Genomic DNA, 22,295 nt, shown 5'->3' on the forward strand with positions numbered 1-22,295 from the left:
TAGGTTTACTGATTTGATTTCCTAGAAGAGACGTCCGGGTACAGTGGAGTTACCAGCAACTGGGGCACCCAAGCCTGAGAATCAAGAGAAGCCTCACAGTGACACCCCCAACTGAGGAAACTCACAGAGCTGCAGGTGGAGCTGGGACTCCAGCTGGGGCGCCTGCCCCACTGGCACATATTCTATTTTCTTTGGACAAAAAAATACTGACTAGAGCAGAGTACCCCTGGGAAGTCAGAAGCCTCTGAAAGATCTCACTTGTTCAAAAGTTCAAGTGTGAATTACTCCCTCACAGATAAACCAAAGTATTTTGAAAAAACAAAGCAGAGAAAAGAAATTCCTCCCCAGCACTCTCAGGCATTTAGAGGACACCAAAGAACTTGGGAGTCAGCTGCTTCTTGTGTGCAGCCATGAAGTCTGTGCACTCCAGTCCCCAGAACACAAGTCATACCATCATGACGTTTTACCCAACCATGGAAGAATTTACAGATTTCAACAAATATGTTGCTTACATGGAGTCCCAAGGCGCACACCGAGCTGGCCTCGCCAAGGTAATTCCACCCAAGGAATGGAAAGCCAGAAAGACTTATGATGATATCGAAGACATCTTAATAGCCACTCCCCTCCAGCAGGTGACCTCTGGGCAGGCAGGTGTGTTTACTCAATACCATAAAAAGAAGAAAGCCATGACCGTGGGGAAGTATCGCCACTTGGCAAACAGTAAAAAATATCAGACTCCACCACACCAGAGTTTCGCAGATTTGGAGCAACAATACTGGAAGAGCCATCCCGGTAATCCACCAATTTATGGTGCTGATATCAGCAGCTCCTTATTTGAAGAAAGCACTAAACAATGGAACCTAGGACACCTGGGAACAATTCTGGACCTGTTGGAGCAGGAATGTGGGGTTGTCATCGAGGGTGTCAACACACCCTACCTGTACTTTGGCATGTGGAAGACCACGTTTGCTTGGCACACGGAGGACATGGACCTTTACAGCATCAACTACCTGCACTTTGGGGAGCCCAAAACTTGGTACGTGGTGCCCCCAGAACATGGTCAGCGCCTGGAATGCCTGGCCAGGGAGCTCTTCCCAGGCAATTCCCGGGGCTGTGATGGCTTCCTGCGGCACAAAGTGGCCCTCATCTCGCCTACAGTTCTCAAAAAGAATGGGATCCCCTTCAATCGCATGACTCAGGAGGCTGGAGAGTTCATGGTGACCTTTCCCTATGGCTACCATGCTGGCTTCAATCACGGCTTCAACTGCGCAGAGGCCATCAACTTTGCCACTCCACGATGGATTGATTATGGTAAAGTGGCTTCACAGTGTAGCTGCGGGGAGGCGAGAGTGACCTTTTCCATGGATGCCTTCGTGCGCGTCCTGCAACCAGAGAGCTATGAGCTCTGGAAACACAGGCAAGACTTGACTGTTGTGGATTACATGGAGCCCAGGGTTGCAGAAAGCCAAGAGCCGAGCAACTGGAGGGAGGACATAGCACTTAGGAGAGCTGCTCTGGGCCTGAGGCATCTCAGGAACCACATAACCAGCTGTCCCACACGGACTGTGGCCCCAAGGCTCTGTTACAACCCAAAGGGCGGTGGTACCGATGCTGTGCCTGGATCTGCAATCCAAACCCTGGAGACGTCAGCCTGGGTTCTTCCCCCTTCCACTGGCAGGGGGGGTCCTTGTCGTGGCTGTGGTCGTGGTCGAGGTCGTGGTCGAGGCCGTGGTCGTCGTCCTCGAGAACTGGGGACTGAGGAGACAACTGTTCAGTCTGCAGCTAAGAGGCGCCCCTCAGTGGGGACAGGGAGCAGAGCTCCAGGCCGCAAACCTCAGCTCCAGTTCGCCAATGAAGCTTTGACAGACAAACCCGCACCTTTGAGCGGTGGCCTTCCGCATTTTGCCAAGGCTTCTGGCTGCTGTTGTGCCCCTGATCTTCAACCCCTGGGGCCCCCACTGGATCCTGATGAACCCATGCACCCTGGCCCCTGCCTGCTATCCCTCGACAGCACTGCTAGTAGTCTTCCTCTTGTTGTCCCTATGACTCCTCCCAGTGTCACTGTGCCTTTGATTACATTGTCCGGGGACACTGGTGGAGACTGGAAATCCCCGGTGAATCTGGCCAAGGTTGTAGCAATGGACCATTCTTATGCCTCTAGGGTTCCGGTCCCAACAAAGTTTTCCAGGATCTCCTGGGCCCCTGACTCATCTGCTGGGGCTAAAGCCAGACAGAGATACGCCACTGAATTTGGAGATATTTTCCTCCAATGCATGATCAATCCTCTGGACCCATGGCTATTGAATATGGTGTCAAATGTCAAGTGATATCTACTTCTTATCCCAACCCCAGGAATCAGAGAAGATTCCTGCCAAGCACAATTCTGGCCTGGGCCTCTCCACAGTGAAGATTCTTTACCTCCAATAACTGACGAATTTCCAAGGCCCCCAGATGCTGTCTCCAACTGTGACAACCAGGGCTCCCAGAGGTCATTGAACTCCCCACCCCAAAGGTTGCCGTAGGATGTTGTAATATCTCTCAGGAACTCTCTGTCTTCTCCTAATCATTGTGCCTGTGGCCTTCACCATGGCCAGATGCCATGGACAGCACTTGTTGCTTTTGTGCCCTCAGGATACCTCCCTTACAGTGCTATGGGTCCAGATCCCACAGTAATTTGGACTCACATTGGATGATGCTGAGAATCTCACTGAATCCCTCATTTTTACCTTCCATTTGGTCCTCTGTTTCTCTGGCCCTGGATTCCATTGGACATTGCTACAGCCCCAGTGAGTTTTGGGGCTTCTCACAATCCTTCAACTGCAACATGCACTCCACCCCAGGCCACCATCCACTGTTCATGCACAAAACTAGACCTGTAGACCAACTGAGTTTGCTAGCCATTCATGGCCCCAGAGATACTTTGTAATGTTTTTGATATGTATTAAATTTGCTATCTCTAGTGTGTATCTGCAAAGAAAAAAAATTCTTAATACATGTTTTTAATATTAGAATTATATAAAAGATGTATCAAAAAAAGTGATGAAGAAAAGTGATTGAGACAAAGGAATGGCAAAAGTATACCTAGGAAAGAACAAACATGAAAGTAGAGTCACAGATCTTAATACAAGTCTAAGCTGAATGAAGACCAAAGGTACATAGAAGGCTTCTCTTCAATGTAAAAGGCTAAATTTTACAATGAAATTGCAGCAGTCATGAATATTGAAGTAAGTTTGATAAAGTATGACTTATATAAAACAGAAAGAGACTCATTAAACACAGGCCCATTGAAGTCACTGACACGGTTTAAATCTCATGTGGAAGTGTAGTACCCAGTGTTGGATTTAGGGCCTGGTGGGAGGTGATTGGATCATGGGGGCAGTTTCTCGTGAACTGTTTTGCACCATCACCCTGGTGTTGTTCTCCCACTAGAATTCTCACAAGATCTCATTGTTTAAAAGTCTGTAGCATGGCTGGGTGTGGTGGCTCATGCCTATAATCCCAGCACTTTGGGAGGCTGAGGCGAGTGGATCACCTGAGGTCAGGAGTTTTATACTGGCTTGGCCAACATGGTGAAAACCCATCTCTACTAAAAATACAAAAATTAGCTGGGCATGGTGGTGGGCACCTGTAATCCCAGCTACTTGGGATGCTGAGATGGGAGAATCACTTGGACCTGGAAGGTGGAGGTTGCAGTGAGCCAAGATCATGCCACTGCACTCCAGCCTGGGCGACAGAGTGAGACTCCACGTCAAAATAAATAAATAAATAAATAAATAAATAAATAAATAAATAAATAAATAAATGTGTGTAGCACCTCCCCCCCATCTTTCTTCTTTCTGCTCCAGACATATAAGATGTGCCTGCTTCTCCTTCATCTTCTGCCATGATTGTAAATTTCCTGAGGCCTCTCCAGAAGCAGAAGCTTCTATGCTCTCTGTATATCTTTTAGAACCATGACCCAAATAAAACTATTCTACATAAATTACCCAGTCTCAAGTATTTTTCTTATAGCAATGAGAGAACGAACTAATACAGCAAATTGGTACCAGGAATAGGTAATTGTTACAAAGATTTCTGAAAATGTAGAATTGGCTTTGGAATTGGGTAATCAGCAGAGGTTGGAAGAGTGTGGAGGGCCCAGAAGACTATAGGAGGTTGAGGGAAAGTTTGGAACTTCCTAGACACTTGTTATATTGTTGTGACCAAAATCATGATAGTGATATGGAAAATGAATTCCAGTGTGAGTAGGTCTCAGATTGAGGAGAAGAATTTATTGAGAACTGGAGCAAAGTTTATTTCTGTTATGTGTTAGCCAAGAGGTTGGCTGCACTGTGCCTCTTTCTAAGGATCTGTGGAACTTTGAACTTGAGAGTGATGATTTAGGGTATCTGGCAGAAGAAATTTTTAAGCAGCAAAGAGTTTAAGATCTGGCCTGTCTGCTTCTAACAGCCTAGGCTCACATTCATGAACAAAGAAATGACCTGAAAGTGGAACTTATATCCAGTTCCAGTGAAGCAGAGTACAAAAGGGCAGCAAAATGTAAAAGTTTAAGGAATTTGCAGCCTGGCCATGTAGCAGAAGAGAAAAGCACATTTTTAGGGGAGGAATTCAAGCTGGCTGCAGAAATTTACATCACTAAAAGGAAGGCAAGTATTAGTAGCCAAAATATTAAGAAAAACATCTTGAAGGCATATCAGAGACCTTAGTGGCAATGCTTCCCATCACAAGCCTGGATGTCTAGGAGGACAGAATGGTTTTGTGGACCATGCTTAGAGCCCTGCTGTCCTGTACAGCCTGTGGACACTGCTGCCTGCATCCCAGTTGCTCCAGCTCTAGCTGTGGCTCAAGGGGCCCAGGTAGAGCTCAGACCATTGCTTCAGAGTGTGAAAGCCATAAGCCTTGGAGGCTTCCACGTGGTGTTAAGTTCAAGGGTGCACAGAATGCTAGAATTGAGGATTGAGAGCTTCTGCTTAGATTTCAGAGGATGTATGGAAAAGCCTGCATGTGCAGGCAGGAGTCTGCTGCAGGGGCAAGGGTCTCACAGAGAACCTCCACTATAGCGGTACAGAGCAGAAATGTGAGGTTGGAACCCCCACACGGAGTCTCCACTGGGTACTGCCTAGCAGAGTTGTGAGAAAAGGATCACTTTCCTCCAGATCCCTGAATGGTAGACCAACCAGCAGTTTCCACCCTACTTCTGGAAAAGCTGCAGGCACTTAACACAAGCCCATGAGAGCAGCTGCAGGGGCTGAACCCTGCAAAGACACAGGAGCACAGCTATGCAAGACCTTGGGAGTACACACCATGCACTACTGTGCTCTGGATATGAGACGTGGAGTCCAAGGAGCCTATTTTGGAAGTATAAGATTTAATGTCTGCCCTGCTAGGTTTCAGACTTGCTTGGGGTCTCTAGCTTCTTTATTTTGGCCGATTTCTCCGTTTTAGAACAGGAGTCTTTACCCAATGCCTGTACCCCCACTCTATCTTGGAAGTAATTAACTTGTTTTTGATTTTACAGGCTTATAGTCAGAAGGGATTTGCCTTGTCTCAGATGAGACTTTGGACTTTGGACATTTCCGTTAATGCTGAAATGAGTTAAGACTTTGGGGAACATTTGAGAAGGCATGATTATATGTTGCAATGTGAGAAGGGCATGAGATTTAGGAGGGGGCCAGGGGAGGATTGATATGGTTTGGGTCTGTGTCCCCACTCACATCTCACATAGAATTGAAATCCTCAGTTTTGGAGGTGGGCTCTGGTGGGAGGTGATTGGCTTGTAGTGGTGGTTTCTCATGAATGGTTCAGCACCATCCCCCTAGTGCTGTTCTTGTGATAGAGTTCTCACAAGATCTTGTTGTTTAAAAGTGTGTAGCACCTCCCGCCGGCCTTCCTCCTGCTCCCACCATGAAAGATGTCCCTACTTCCCCTTTGCCTTCCATCATGATTGTAGGTTTCCTGAGTCCTCCCCCAGACCAGACACTGCTATGCTTCCTGTACAGTCCGCAGACCTGTGAGCCAATTAAACCTCTTTTCTTTATAAATTACCTGGGTATATTCTTTATAGCAAAGTGAGAATGAACTAACATAGCCACCTTATTCATCCAAGCCAGAAAAAACAGAGAAACCTAAGGATATGAAAAACTTAGACAACATTAACAATAAGGTAGAATTGACAAACCAGCTGATAGAAAATACTTCCTCTCTTCAGGTGCTGTTGACAGCTGTTGTGATACCTCTGGTTCTTCTTAGTTTAAAATAAATTAAACAAGAGACATACAGCAAAAGAAGAACAGCATAGAGTAATTTATTGTGAAAGAAAAATAATATTTTGAAAGTTAAGTGCAGAATAGACTGTAAACATTGAGAGGGAAGGAATTCAGGGAAGGCTGCTTGTTAGGGTGAGACAGCATTGATTATTGCTGGAGAAACCCCCATTATGGGAGTTTTACACGGTTATTCATAAGAAGGTGGTAACAGGTGTTACTAGTAAGCAGGTCCTGATGGTCTTCTGTACATGTACAGTAGCTGTACATGCTTATTCATACATCCCATGTCTCATTAGCATCTTAAATCTCCACCCATGGGTGTGTTTTTTACTATTGTAATGAGCAAAAGATCAGTTTAAGGACAGGTAAAATCAAAATGTGCATGCTCTCTGGAAGGGAAAGTCCCTACTAAAGATAGCTTTGCTTGAGTGAGCTCAGTTACAATATGACTGCTAAGGCTTATTGTATTGGCTCTATGGTCACCACGGTCACTGCATCCCAAGTATATGTCAGGTCCTTGACAACCTATCCTGCCAAAGAATCAATCACAAAATTTGACAATATATCAGTGTGAATAGAAAATATCAATATCTTCTTTAAACAAAATGAAAAAAAATTCAAACATTCTGAATTATCATGCAATAAAATTTGAAATATTTTTGAAAGTCAGAAAATGTACAGGTCCTTTTCCTGGTAGGTTAAATTTTTTTTTATTGAATGGATCTCAGATTTGAGGGAAGCACAAATCATAAAAGCCAAATTTCCACAAAACAATAAATATCTATTAAGAATATGAACTGTAGAGCAAGATAACCTGATTTTGAATTCCAGCTTCTCTTACCAGCTAGTGTGACCTTGAAAATTACTTAATGACTCAGTTTCCTCAATGTAAAATGGAGATAGCACCTACCTCATGTGTTTAGTTGACAGTTCTATGAGTGAATATAGTAATTTGTTAATGCCAATGCCTGGAATGCAATAAGCATTTACTGGAGTGTTTTTAAATTTAAAACTTAATAACATACAAAAAGGAATATACGAGATTCATTTAGAATAGTGCTGAGGGGAAAACTTGCAGCCTTAATTATTTTCTTCATCACATTCAAATAATAAAATTAACTGGATTAAGCTTCTGATTTACAAGTTAGGAAAAGATCAATTATATGAAAGTAGCAAGAAGGAATTGATATGCATATACACAGAAAATGAGTCAGAATAACTGTAAAATAATAAATCAACATAAAGTTCCAATGATATGGATGTTTTTAGAAAAATTAACTTACTACATAGAAAGTTTAAGACATAAATTTCTGTGTATGAAATACAGAAAGATGGCGGAAGATCTGACTCTTCAAAAATGCCAAGGATTAGACAATTTCACAGAGGAATTGTGTGAAAATTTTATTTCAAGTATAAATAGGCCTTTAAAATGAGAAAAAATTCAAGCTTTAAAATAAGCACATCATTGACAGAAAATCCTGATGAACTGCAGAATGAGAGAAAATGATGGACAAAACTTATTGATGAACATCAATGTAAAAATTTTAACTTAAATATTAGCTAAGAGAATCTAAATAAATTAAAAGAATGACATACAATGACTACATGGGGTTTATTGCAGGAAGGCAGTGATGGGTTAAAGAAGGAAATCTAGGAATATAATTTATCCTGTAAATACAACCAGAAGAAAAGTTATATGATCATGTTTATAGATGTTGATAGGCATTTGATATAATTCAACAGTCTTGTTTTACACACACCCACAAGGAAGCAATGAATCCTTCCTTAAAATAAAATTCAAAAATTCTCTATCTACTAGTTAGCTATTTTAGACCCAAGCCAGCATTTTCCTCAATGTGAGGTATTTGAGGCATTTCAGTCAATAATTTATGGAATTAGTGCTGTTAACCACTGCAAAAATTTTTAGAGCTATAATTAATGGAAGGGAAGAGACAAAATTTATTTTGTTGTAGTTGCAGTTGATAAGGCTGAATGCAGGGAAAACTCAAGGAGGGGGCTAAATATCTAAATGGCTTCCCTATGGCCACCATGCTGACTTCAGCCATGGCTTCAATTTCAAGGAGGCCATGAATTTTGCCACCATGTGATAAGCAAAGTGGCCTCAGTGCAGTGGTGTGGAAGCCACTGTGATCTTTTCCCTGGATGCTGTCATGGGCATCCTGTAACCCAAGTGCTATGAGCTGTGGAAACCCAGGCAAGAGGGATTAGTTGCAGACCCCATGGAATCCAGGGCACAAGCCAGCCTGGAGATGGCCACCTCATAGAAGATCCAAGTGCCTGAGAGGGCTCTCTGGACTGAGGCACCACCTGTGTCACCAGGGCCATGACCCACTCAGCCTATGACCTCCAGCTGTGGTGCCTGTTGCCTCACATTTCTGTGCCCAGTGTTCCTGTGGCCAATTTAGTCTGCAGTGATGCTTCCTAGCCCAGGACCTTAGCTTGGACCCACTGCCCACCCTGGCTTTGTCAACCTTGGTCTGAACCTTTCAACTGGTAGATGTGGTTGTGGTCCTTATCCTTTGTAACCGGGGGTTCAGAAGCCAATCCTCCAGGCTCCATCTGGCCAGGAGGTGCCTTTTGGTGGTCACAGACTGCACACCTCCAGGCCCTGAACCTAAGCCTCTGCCCACAGACGCAGCTTTGATGGATAGGCCTGTACCACTGAGCCCAGGATCCAGCATCCTGCCAAGGATTCTGGGTGCTGCTGGAGCCTCGCCCCTGTGCCCATGGTCAGCTTTTATATCCCACTGATCTGCTCTGTGGGGGTTTCTTGAGATTGGTCACATTTACAACTCAGAATTTTCACAAATTTTCAGGCCACTAAAATTGCAGTGCTTAGCTCCTGTGGTGGGGCCCCGGGCACTGCTGAGTCCAAGGTGGTTACCAAATTCACTATACTTTCTTCATCCTCTCAGACACTGTAATATCTTGAGACTTCTACTTCTGCGTCACCAGCTGAGATTTCATCCACTGGACATGAGTATCTCTGAGAACGAGGTCTTCCTGGGTTTGCCGAGAGCTCATCTACCCCAGTGTCCCAAACTCTGGACCAACTATAGAGGCTGCTGAACTTCTGAAGAATTTGGAGTGTGGTTCCCCTTCAATCTTCTTCCCTTATCTCTCCCTCCCTCCCTCAACTCTCCCCTTCTTGCAAAACTAGCCTTTTATGGCCAATTAGGTCAACAGAGTCAGAAAAAAAAGCATCATATTTAGTCATTGAGATATTTAAAATGTGATATCGCCAGTATTTGTTCACAAGTATATTAAAGGTCACCAACATGTAAAATCTGACTTTCTTTCTAATATTGTAATTTCAAAAACATTGCAGGAAGAGGTTATTCTCCATGCATTTTTCTTCACAGTTATTTGAGAACACTTCAGGCAACACTTATGAATATTTTATGGGCTGGTTACATTTTGTGGTGGTGAGTGAGCTCAGCGTATGGTTATGAGGTTCTGGCTGTCTGGTTGTGTGGGAGCACTGGGTTGCAGTTATGCTTTGAGGATAGCTTGGTAGGACCAGCCTGGCACTCAGCCAAATAGCAGGACCCAACTTGCTAGGAAAGATGAGCAGCCCTAGGATAAAAGTGCCATCATCTGACTCCCTTCTCTCCCAGGCTCCAAGCTGTGTGCATATTTCACACTGGTAATTCATTGACTCAGCCTAATAAATAAACCCCCAAATAAGTGAATAAGACAGTTTCAGTCAGGAATGTATGTTGTGTAGGAACTAAAGCAGGATTGGACGACAGGGCAGAATGGGCAGAGGCTGGCCAAGCCGCTGGTCCAGGAAGGCTTCGGAGAACAGGAGATCTTCTGGGGCCCCAACTGAGAAAAATAAGAAGGTCCATACTGGGATTTTCCACCTGCAGGGAACTGTAAGTGCAAAAGGCCTAATATAGATCTTGGTGAGTTTGTTTTTCCAGCGATACGATAGACGCTTACTTATATCTGGGGCACACAGAAGAAGAAGAGGCAGAGATCAGACCACTTAGGCCCTGTGACTCATGTTAATTGCATTATTGGGTAGTCTATCAACTTGAATTGAGAAGGCACTGGAAGTGTAAAACAGCAGTGAAGATGTGATTTATACATTTAAACAATCAGTTTAGTTGCTCTGTGGAGAATGTGCCAGAAGGAGAAACAGACCATCTAAAAGTGAGAGTGACAGTTGCTTAGACTCAATTGTTCATATTGCAAATGCACAGAAGTGGACAAATTCAAAACTTATTTTCGAAATTGAAGGTGATAGTTTTGGATGTAGAAGGAAACATTCAGAGAAGCAAGCCACCCCTCCCCTTAGTACTACTCTTGCTTAACTGCCCTTACAGAATGTTATTAAGGCTCCAAAGTTGAAGCACCAGGCAATTTGAGGGCCAAAGTAAAAAACAATTGGTGCTTGCCTGAACTTCTCAATAAAGAACAGAAAAACACAAATTTTCTTGCCTATCTCACTCATTCAGACAACTTTGTCATTTCTAATGTAATAAGAGATGGAAGTTTATTCTCTATAAAATTCAAGCTGAGAGGCTGAACGCAGAGTCTCCAGGCACACAGGAAGATGGAGTGAGTTGCCTGGCTGAAAAGGGGCTAAAGCTAATACTGAGATGGTGGAACCACAAGATGCTTTCTCACTGGAAGGGAGAAGCCCTAGAGAACTGCTGGACCTACAGTACATCTTGTGTGACCAAGGAATCAATTTTTATGTGATAGGAAAAAGCCTCATTGGCCCTGGAATGCAGGAGGCAGACAGCCTTCAGCTGCAGAGAGCTGCCTTACCCAAGGCCATGTCTCTTCCGAGTGTAGCCCACATCCGATGACTGCTCAGTGCTGGAGCATAAAGCTTGGCCATCTCTGCTGAACTCAGGACAATCCTGAGGCCATTTGAGCTCCAGAGTCCCTGCAGGATCGGCTGACTATCTTTGGGCATAAACCACAGATCAACTTTTCTCTGTGCTCAAACCTGCTTCCTATACCTCCCTTAGTCAGATATTGAACCCAAGGGCACTCTAAAGATCTTGGTGCTGAAGTCTTAGAGTCTGCTCTGTAGTGGGCCTGACCTGCAATTGTACTTTAGGTTTCTTTGTGTTTCAAAGGCATAATTTCCTTGAGAGAATAAAGATTGGTCCCCCTGCTGAGAAATTATAATCCTTCTTTGCATCGTTATTTAGGGATGTGAGGAGATAGAAATGGCCATGAGATAGAATCTCAGCTTCCAATGTATGGAACTATTGTTGTGACCCCCATTGAAAACATGCCACTTTGAACACCAGAAGTCACAAGGACAAGAAGCAAACATCTGACCTTTGGCATGATGGATCAGTCCCAGTTTTACACCTGGATTTACTAGAACCATGCACTCTGGCTCTGAAAGAAACAGTTCCATTTCCAGAGCAACTGACTCTCACATGCATTGCTACTGTGAATGTACCATCATACAGCCCCTTTGAAAAACCGTTTGTCAATGTTCTATAAGCTTAAGCACTCATCAATCCATAGCAGTTCTCTCCTAAATACCTACACATTTTATAAGAATCATGAACTGTGGATAATTCATATATCTCTGAATATATAAGTAGAAAAACTCATAGCTTATTAAAACTTGTAGCTTATTGAATATTATTCAGCAACAAAAAGGAATGTATTGCTGGTACATGCAACAGGAATAGCTGGATCTTACAAACATCAGATTTGGAAAAGAAGCCAGATCCAAAGTGAAAACCTATTGTATATTTTCATTCATACTCATTGCAAATATAGACCAAAGTAAGCTGTGGTCATCGAGTTTAGAACATGATTGCCTCTGGTGGGAAGCAGGGATTGACTGGAAAGCTCCTGGCATGAGAGAATGTGATGGGGCCATGGGAATGTTCTACATCTCCTTTTGGGTGATGATTACATGGGTGTATATGAATGTTAAAAGTCACTGATGTGGAGACCTATGGTGTATGCATTTTTATTGCATGTATTTTAAACTGGAGAAAACTGAACAGGAGACAAGACAGGAGCAGCTGGAAAAGTGGGAACCATCTTAAGAAACACTGGAAAGCTGAATGCTAGGCTGGCAGGGAGAAAACCTGGAGGGCAATGGAATCCCCAATGCAGAACCAAAAGGAATCAAGATTTTGTGACACCAGGTACCTCCAGAGTTGGAAGTAAAAGTGAGGCTAAACACAGAGATTTTGATACAAGTCTATTGGAGAAGTTTCTTTAGTTCCTTGGGTCAGCTCCATCAAGTTAGCATCTGGATGACTACTTCCACCACCGACTTCCACTCATCTTTCAGTGGAAAATGAGACTTTCTTGCTCCTATATTCCAGGTGAGAATTGGAGGTTGCTAAAATTAGGTGATGAAGTCAGATTGTGGACATAAAAGTGCAGGAAAGAAAGGGATTCTGACAATTTCTGGAGATGGTAGCTTGGCTCACGTTCCAACTTGGAATGTGAGAACTGAATTTCTGCTTGTTATCTTCAGCAGCATCACAATCTTATCCTAGGCAGATAGATGCCCCGGAATGGCTATCATTAAAAAAAAATCTTGGATAGTAAAAGAAAAGAAACATAAACACACAAATAATTTGTAGAAAATATTACTCCTATTGTCCTCCTGTTTCTATTCAGCTTTCATAAATATTTTACATTCTCTTGCCAAATAAGAGCAAGCAATAGTACAGCTAAACTTGTTTCTAAATTAGTCTTCTGGAAAGTTCAGGGAGTTAGGGGTGGCTGTGGAGGGCTTCTTCAAGCAATTGCAATTAGAATTCTATGTTACTTCATCTGACAATCTCAATTTGGGTCACTCTTCTTTGTAAAATTTGCCCATATCTAGCTGTTTGCCCATGTCCAATCATAAGCTTTTGCTATTCTGTACTGTTTTGTTTTGGAAAATCAAGGAACATTGATAATGAAAATTGTCTAAGAGCAAGTGTAGAGCCATCTTTGTCCTCTCCCATGACCTCTGTTCCTTCATTTCTGAAGGCTTCTCTTCATTTCTGAGAAATAACAATTATGAGTTCGATGCATATTCTTCATGTTTATAGTCGGAAGTCTACAGAGCCAAGACGATATGTCAGGTTTGGTTTTAACAACTTCTCTTCCTCCTGCTACCTATTTAAAAACTCAATATTACAAGGCCTGAACAGATTGCTACATATATAGATCCTAGTGACTCCAACAGAGTCAATAGACCTGTGTAATTTTTTATTTTATTCATTCCCCTGCTGATGGACATGTAGATTATTTCCACATCTTTGTTATGTCAAACAACACTTTCTTGAACAGCTGTGTGCATAGAACTAGAGTTCCTTGGTTATACTGATATTTGTTTTCAATTATTCTAAGAATAGCTAGGTCAGTCTACAATTTCTATCTCCATTAGCAGTGGGACAGTTCTGGTTCCCCATATCTTGGCCCATTTTTACACTGTCAGATCGTTTCACTTTTTCTAATTTAAATTGAGAAAAAGTGTCTCATTGCATTTTCTCAATTACTAGTGATCTTGTACATCTCCTCATATTTATTGGCCATTTGGATTTCCTTTTTTTTGAGTTGCCTTTTCTAAGGCTTCGATCCCTTCTTTTGGGTTGACTCATTGTTTTTATTGATCTGTGGAAGTTTTCAGGATACTTATTCATTGTCTGTTTTACATATGACAAAACTGTTCTTCCAGCCTGTATCTTGTCTCAATTTTTTATGTCATCATTACACTGGAATGAGTTAAATATGTCAGAAATTTTCATCGTGGTTTGTGCTTTTGGCTCTGCTTTAAGATAATTTTCCCACCTTGAATTCATAAACACGTTTTTCAATATATTCTCAAATAGCCCTAAAGTTCTCTTTTATACAGTCTTTAATCCATCACTAATTTACTCTTCTAAGTGTGCACGGTAGAGCTCTATTTTATTTTTCCCCCCAATATCAATATCTCTTATTGAATTGTCGATTGCTTTTCATGGGATTGGTAAGTCACCTTTATTATATACAGACTCCCACATATACAGTTGAGCCTTGAACAAATGAAGTGCATGGGTCCACTTATACAGGGATTTTTTTTTTCCACAACTGTATTGGTAAATTTTTTGGAGATTTAGAACAATTTGAAAAAACTCCCAGATGTATCTTGTACTCTAGAAATATTGAAAAATATAAGAAAAAATTAGGTGTGTCATGAATGCATAAAATATTTATAGATATTAGTGTATTTTAACATTTGCTACCATAAAATATGTACAATCCTGTTACAAAAAGTTAAAATTTATCAGAATTTACACACACACACAGACCATACATGCCATTTGAAGTTGAGATAAATGTAAACAAATGCAAAGATATAGTATTAAATCATAACTGCATAAAATTAACTATAGTAATACTGTATTACTGTAAGAATTTTGTAGCCTCTTCCTTTTGCCATTGCAGTGAGCTCGTGTGGTGAGTATCCTCTTAAAATGCTGCAGGATGCTAATCATCACTGCCTGAGAAATTTTTTTCTCTCTGGTAAATTGTCTGTCACAGTAAAAAGTGATCTCTTGAGTATCATGTTTAGGGCAATATCCTAAAGCTTGAATAATACTATGGGGCCCATACGAAGTGCCACTAGTGATGCTGGAAATGTTCCCAAGAAGCAGAGAAAAGTCACGACAGTATAAGAAAATGTTGAATTGCTTGATGTGTAGTGTACATTGAGGTCTGCAGTGAGGTTGCCAGCCATTTCAGACAGGCTATTCATCTTGTAAACGGTTAAGGTATCCATAAATATAGTACAGTATAGTAAATACATTTTCTCCTCCTTATGATTTTCTTAAAAACATTTTCTTTTCTCTAGTTTTCTTTACTGTAAGAATCCAGTATTTAGTACATGTCACATACAAAATCTGTGTTAATCAACCGTTGATATCTGTAAGACTTCCAGTCAACAGCAGGCTCTTAGTAGTTCAGTTTTGGGAGGAGTCAAAAGTATTTGAGGAGTTTCAACTGCACAGGGATTCAGCACCCTGAACCCCCTCATTGTTCCAGGGTCAACTGTACATGTATCTGTGTCTGGTCTCAGTATCTGTGCTTAGAGGTACTGTTGATATCAGCTCAAATATTACCGTTTGATAAGGGAGAAGTTTTTTTTTGTTTTAAGGCATCATTTTGGGGGTTGTCATTTAAATATTTGACTCTAACAGTGCTAGCTCTACCACCTTGAACAAGTGACTTAATGTCTCAATGACTCAGTTCTGTCATCTGAAAATTAGAGGTAAGAATTTTCTTATAGGTCATAAGAATTAAATGATTTATTGTACCAAGAGTAAACTGAACAGTGTTTGCCATGTTATAGTCACCAGGTATGTTAGCTATTTTAAATAATATTTTACTATTAGAAATAAAGAGGGATTTCTGTTCATCAAAAGATATGAAAAAAAGAGAGAAATGACAAACCAAGGAGTGTGAACTGATATTGTATTACTCATATTCAGCCAAGAGCTGATATCCATTGTATATAAAGAGCTAGCGCAGAGAACGCCAACCCAATAGAAAAATGGACAAAATACATAATAGGCAGCTTATGAGTAAGAATATCCAAATGGCCAATGAACATGAAAAAATTACTCACTCTCATCTGCAGTTAGGGAAATGAATTTTTTTTTTAAGTTTTAAGTGACAAAATCTCACTGTGTCACCCCAGGCTGTTGTGTGGGGACGAAATCACAGGTAAAACAAATCTTAATGCCCTCACCTAACTGGCTAAAACTAAAAAGTCTGATATTCACCAAAGGTTTGCAAAAGTGAAGAGCACTGAGCACCCTCATACACGGCTATCCTGTGTGTAAATTGATAAAAACTGTTGAAAAACAATCAGGCATGGTAAAGTTTGAATTCACATACAGTTGTCCCTTGATATTCTGCAGGTGGATGGGGTTCGGTCCTTAGTAACCCCTGAGGATTCTGAGGATTTTCAAGTCCATATATAAAATGGCTTGGTATGCGCATGTAACCTATACGTATTTTCCAACATACTTTAAGTCATCTCTAGATTACTTACATTATGATGAAAATGCTATGTAAATAATTGTTTACCGTATTATGTTCTACTTATTTTTATTGTTTTTTTTTTCTGAATAATTTCTACCCACAGTTGGCTGAATTCACTGATGCTGAAGCCAGAGGTTACAGTGGGCTGCCTGTATTCTGTGACAAGGGATCCATTCATACCTAAGAGGACACATGAGCTCCAGTATACATGTCCAAGCGTGTTCTGAGCAACACTGTAAGAGGCCAAAAGTGGAAACAACCCAAGTGCCCATCAACAGCACAAACATTTATACCATTGAATGCCTTACGGCAAGGTAACAGGATCAAGTACAGCTACATGGAACACATAGATGAGGGAAATAAAACACAAAATACATTAAAATATAAAAAGCACAATTCTATGTATATAAGGTTACATAACATTTTCAAAATCAGCAACATTTTAATTAATTTAATTAATTTAGAATTCTCCTGCAGAGTTTTCTCTCTTTTCTCCAATGTGTTAATTTATTTAATCATTTATTTACAACAGCACAGATCAATATTTATTTTATATTTTGGAATATGATATAGTAGTATTTTAGTTTGTTCCTTAAATTGTTCAAGATTTGGCCATTGGGAGCTGTTTTATTGGTTTTTGTACCCCTCTAAAATTACCCCATCAATGCTTTTGTTTTCTATTTATCACATCCTTATTTTCCAGCACTCCAAGATGCTCTAGGCCCTTTCTGTATATTTCCTTTCCAGATTTAGAAACTGTATTTCTTCATCAGTATTGCTAGATTGTTTTTTTCTTAAAAGTGTTAGATTTCAGTTTTATTAATCATCTTTTTTAAAAAACATATTGTCCCTTTTATTTGTAATTCTATTTTTATTTTAATGTTTTATTTTTTGTTTTGGTTTTGTTTTACTAATTGCTTGACTTCAACATAAAAAAAGTTTTAGAAATGTGGTTATTAATTTTCAAGTAAATATGATTGGATTCAGGTTTTTTATTTTTAACCCTCAATATTATTTCACTGAGGTCCAGATGTGCTGAATTTATTGACCTATTAAATTTTAATTGACATTTATTTTGTAGTCTTGTATTGGGAAATTCTTCTGAGTGTTTTCTATCTATTTTTGGTTGTTGCAGGTTATAAGATCAAAATTGTTGTTTGTTGTGCAAATTATTATAGCATTACTAGTTTTGTTCTCTGCACTATTGATTTCTGAGAAAACGGTGTTACGGGGAAAAAACAAACTTCCATCATGAGTGCAGATTTTTCAGTTTTACCTTATAACTCTCAGTCTTGGCTATGTGTCACTGTTATGTGTTTAGGTGCGTTAAGTTCATCACTGTAATGCTTTCCCAGTGAATTTTCTTTTCAATAACTATAAAATGTGCTCCTTTGATCCTATCAATACACTGGATATTAATATTGTTGCCGTAGGTTTCTTTTGTTTAATATTTGTCTGGATTGCCTGTTCCCATAAATTGACCTTTAATCAGTTAGCTTTGTTCTTAAGATTGGTTTAAAACGTAGAATAATAGGGAGGGGCATGGGAGGGTGGGACGTCTAATGTAAACCCAGCCCAGTGATTACATTAGCTGGGCGCTGATTAGGTTAGGATGTTGCCCAGGTACAAGGCCAGGATCTTCGGGACCTGGCTTCATTTAGAGTTCAGCTACCAAAAGGAAACCTTCCTCTGGGTCCTGGAGTATTTGGCCTGAAATTGGGAACTCGGAAGTTGCTGCTCCAGGGCGCTCCCTGCGGAGCTCCGCCGCCCGCCTCTCCGCCCGGCCTTTCCCGGCGTCCCCACGCGGGGCGCAACCGCGAGAAAGAAACGCAGGTCGCACCGTCAGCGCCCAGAGCAGCGCCAGTTTCCGGGCCCGGGCTGCTCTCGGAGCCATGAGCTGCGGCCGCCCCCCTCCCGACGTGGACGGCATGATCACCCTCAAGGTGGACAACCTGACCTACCGCACCTCTCCCGACAGCTTGAGGCGCGTGTTCGAGAAGTACGGGCGCGTTGGCGACGTGTACATCCCGCGGGAGCCCCACACCAAGGCGCCCCGGGGCTTCGCCTTCGTCCGCTTTCACGACCGGCGCGACGCCCAAGACGCCGAGGCCGCCATGGACGGGGCGGAGCTGGACGGACGCGAGCTGCGGGTGCAGGTGGCGCGCTATGGCCGCCGGGACCTGCCTCGCAGCCGCCAGGGAGAGCCACGCGGCAGGTCCAGAGGCGGCGGCTACGGACGGCGGAGCCGCAGCTACGGGCGGCGGAGCCGCAGCCCCAGGCGGCGACACCGCAGCCGATCCCGGGGTCCCAGCTGCTCCAGGTCCCGCAGCCGATCTCGCTATAGGGGTTCTCGCTATAGCCGGTCTCCCTACAGCCGATCTCCTTACAGCCGGTCGCGCTACAGCCGCTCTCCCTACAGCAGATCTCGCTACAGGGAATCTCGCTACGGCGGATCTCACTACAGCTCATCTGGTTACAGTAACTCTCGCTACAGCCGATATCACAGCAGCCGGTCTCACTCGAAGTCTGGGTCCTCCACTAGCTCTCGCTCTGCATCAACCTCCAAATCGAGCTCTGCGCGACGATCCAAGTCCTCCTCGGTCTCCAGGTCTCGCTCGCGGTCCAGGTCTTCATCTATGACCAGGAGTCCTCCCCGGGTATCCAAGAGGAAATCCAAGTCAAGGTCGCGATCCAAGAGGCCCCCCAAGTCTCCTGAAGAGGAAGGACAGATGTCCTCTTAAGAAAATGATGCATCAGGAAGCAACGTGATGGAGGACTTGGGGAAAAGGATCACATACTCAGTCTATGGAAGCAACGTCCCTGGAAGAAGAGGCTGCCTATTGAAAAGGTTGTGTCACACTTTTCTACCTTTTTGCCAGTTTGAAGCTTTGCATCAAGTGGCAAAATTCATTCTATGTGCCGTTTTGTTGTTATTCACATTTTATTGTAACTTAGGAGGTGAACGACCTAAGATTACGTTATTGGGTTTGGATATTTGAGGCAAAAATTTATTTTTATTTCTATAGTGATGACTGTTTTGGTTTGAAATGAACAGATTGGTAACCTAATTTGTGGCCTCCTGACTTTTAAGGAAACGTGTGCAGCCATTACACACAGCCTAACGCTGTCAAGACATTGCTTCAACATTGCCTTCATTCCTTAAAAACCTACAAAAGGTGGTGTAAATTAATATGGATAATTTTATTTACCTCCAGGTCTAAAAGGTAGTATGACCCAAATTTGTATAAAGATTTTTCATGTGAAAGGACTGGGTTTTCAGCAAACACAGGTCTAATCTCTTTTGTGTTTTTGTGCACCAGGCCCGGCTGCGTAGCAGTTGAGTGATGCTGGTTAGCTATTAAGGTGGCCTGTTGCAGTGCAGAGTGCTGAGCTGCTTCCTGTTTTCTTCTGATTGCTCCTGGGGAAAACACGCCTTGTCCTGAAGAACAAATGGCTGTCCAGTTTATTAAAATGCCTGTCAACTGCACTTCCAGTCACCCAGGCCTTGCAGATAAATAATGGAGCATGCAGTGAGCACATCTAGCTGATGATAATCACACCTTTTCCCCCATCTTTTCTGAAAAATTGTAAATCTGATCATATCAACATGTATGAACTTAAAATATGGAGAATGTTATGGAAGAAATAGTTTATAAGTTTGTTAAGTACTTATAACATGGTGTGTCTTTTTGATTATTAATTTTTTACGCTAACCATTGTTTCTGTAGTTAAAATTGTTTTCTTGGTGTTATCTTTTCTCAAAATAAAATTAGAAACTTTTGATGGAAAGTAGATTGTTTTATTTTCTGTATGACTTTTGGATATTTGTACTTTTGAGAAAATTATTAGCACCAAGTGTTTCTCAAAATATAATTTTTAAAAAATCCTTAATAGGCTTTTAGCTATGTGCTTTATTGTTTTATCACAATGCAGTTTATTTGTAGTTTCTCTCTTTTTTCCTCACACCTATGGTTTTGTTACTTCTAAAATTATTTTCAAATAATCCATTTTTGGCTTTCATCATTATCCCTACTAGATGTTATGTGTTCTTTTGCAATTGTTTCTGCTTATACCTTTACTAGCAAAGGGAAAAATAACAATTTGGTGTCAATGATCTGGTGACAATAGGATTACATTGGAGCCAATTGAATAAATTTATTCTTTCAATCATATGGATCTTCATTAATATTTTTGACTGAATTATCAATTAAAAATATTTCATTCCCTTTGTGCAGAAACTGCTAAACCCAGGATTCGATTCTTGAATGAACTGGCAAGGTGGCTGTGGTCTGTAGATATACATCCCACATTTTGTTGTTATAACAGTTAGTAGTTAGTATTGCTTTCATATGTAGACTCCAGAATCTAAATTTTACGATAATGACATTTCTTCTGGTCATGACAACTGTAATATTTTACAAATATAAATCTACGTAGAATCCAAAGACACACACAGAGCAGTCCTGTCTGAGAAATAAAAAATCAGGACACCCATGGCATCGTAGTAGCCCCTCGCGTCCAGCAGGTGGCGAAGGGAGGTGAGCTATATTTATTAAATGGGACCGAGTGGGACGGGGACGGGGCAGCCCTAAGGGTAGGGGAGCATTGTCAATTTCTGGGGATAGAATGAGACCCAGGCATAGCTGGAGTTTGAAGCTTTGAAGCAAAAATATCTGTAGAACATCTTAAACGTGACCAAAATATGATGTTAAAATCAGCAACTCTTTATACTTTAAAAACTTTGAAACCTGTGGCCGGGCATGGTGGCTCGCGCCTGTAATCCCAGCACTTTGGGAGGCCAAGGGAGGTGGATCACCTGAGGTCAGGAGCTCAAGACCAGCCTGACCAACATGGTGAAACCCCGTCTCTACTAAAAATACAAAAATTAGCTGGGCATGGTGGCGCATGCCTATAATCCCAGCTACTCGGAGGCTGAGGCAGGATAATTGCTTGAAACCGGGAGACAGAGGTTGTGGTGAGCCGAGATCACGCCATTGCACTCTAGCCGGGGCAACAACAGCAAAACTCCATCTCAAAAAAAAAAAAAAGAAAAAGAAAAAGAAAAAGGAAAAAAACAAACAAACAAACAACAACTTTGAAACCTAGGAACAATTTTGGACCTGTTGGAGCAGAAATGTGTAGTTGTCATTGAAGGTGTGAACATACCCTACCTCTACTCTACATGTGGAAGAGCTGACACACAGAGGACATGAACCCATGAAGAAGAGTGATGTGACATGTTTTACATTTTATTAGTACCATGATCTAACCAACTGAGCTAACTGGCCACACCATTTTATCCTTTATAATTATCACTATGAGGGCTGAGTGCAGAATGGAGTGTATGTGGTCAAGAGTGGAAGCTGTGAGGCTATTGCAGTAATCCAGAAAGAAAGGCGACAATGGCTTAGACTTCAGTGGTAGTGTTGGAAATGGACATAAATAGACATATTCAGGAAATATATTGATCTTAGATCTAATAAGACACGTAGTAGATTAGAAGTAGGGAAATTAATGAAAAAGCACAATTAAGGATGACTTCTCACTGGCTTGAAATGCTAAACGGATGAGGGTGCTGTTTAGTGAGTTGGGGAAGACTGGGGGTGGTGATGGGTGTAGAAATTGAGAAAGGAAAATCAAGAATTTCCAGAACTTTCAGAGCAATGTTAAATACTTTCCTTGATAGTGGGTCAGTCATCATTTATAAGTGCATTTCTAAAAATATTGCTTAATTTTGCTTTTGAGCTTTGTGTAAGTGGAATTTTGTGTGTACTGATTATTTTGCTCAATACTATGTCTTTAAGATTCTCTGTATTGTTGCATGTGGCTGAGTTTATTTTTGATGCTGTGTAGTGTTTTACTAATGAATAAATCATAATTCAGTTTTTACTGTTCTATTGATGGACATCTGGGTTGTTTCCTATTTTAGTTATTCTGAATAAGGAAGCAATGAACATTTTTATACATAAAACCTGATGTACATGTGTATAT

At 41.6% G+C, this 22,295-nt stretch overlaps 2 protein-coding genes across 3 annotated transcripts; both read left to right on the forward strand.

The window, feature by feature from the left end:
- The first annotated feature begins 410 nt into the window (after positions 1 to 410).
- Positions 411 to 2,327, forward strand: KDM4F (lysine demethylase 4F). The gene has a single exon (XM_004051996.3). The coding sequence runs from the start codon at positions 411 to 413 to the stop codon at positions 2,325 to 2,327; it is 1,917 nt and encodes a 638-aa protein (XP_004052044.1).
- Positions 2,328 to 13,898: 11,571 nt separating this feature from the next.
- On the forward strand, positions 13,899 to 20,476 carry SRSF8 (serine and arginine rich splicing factor 8). Of its 2 annotated transcripts, none has more exons than XM_055356110.2 (2): positions 13,899 to 19,528; positions 19,625 to 20,476. In XM_055356110.2, the coding sequence occupies exon 1, from the start codon at positions 18,197 to 18,199 to the stop codon at positions 19,043 to 19,045; it is 849 nt and encodes a 282-aa protein (XP_055212085.1). In that variant the 5' UTR covers positions 13,899 to 18,196; the 3' UTR covers positions 19,046 to 19,528; positions 19,625 to 20,476. The 2 variants fall into 2 exon arrangements, with proteins under 2 accessions (XP_055212085.1, XP_018893122.2); XM_019037577.4 differs by having other exon boundaries at positions 13,899 to 19,152.
- Positions 20,477 to 22,295: the final 1,819 nt, after the last annotated feature.

Source organism: Gorilla gorilla, chromosome 9 (assembly GCF_029281585.2).
Source record: "Gorilla gorilla gorilla isolate KB3781 chromosome 9, NHGRI_mGorGor1-v2.1_pri, whole genome shotgun sequence".
In the NCBI taxonomy this organism is placed as follows: domain Eukaryota; kingdom Metazoa; phylum Chordata; class Mammalia; order Primates; family Hominidae; genus Gorilla; species Gorilla gorilla.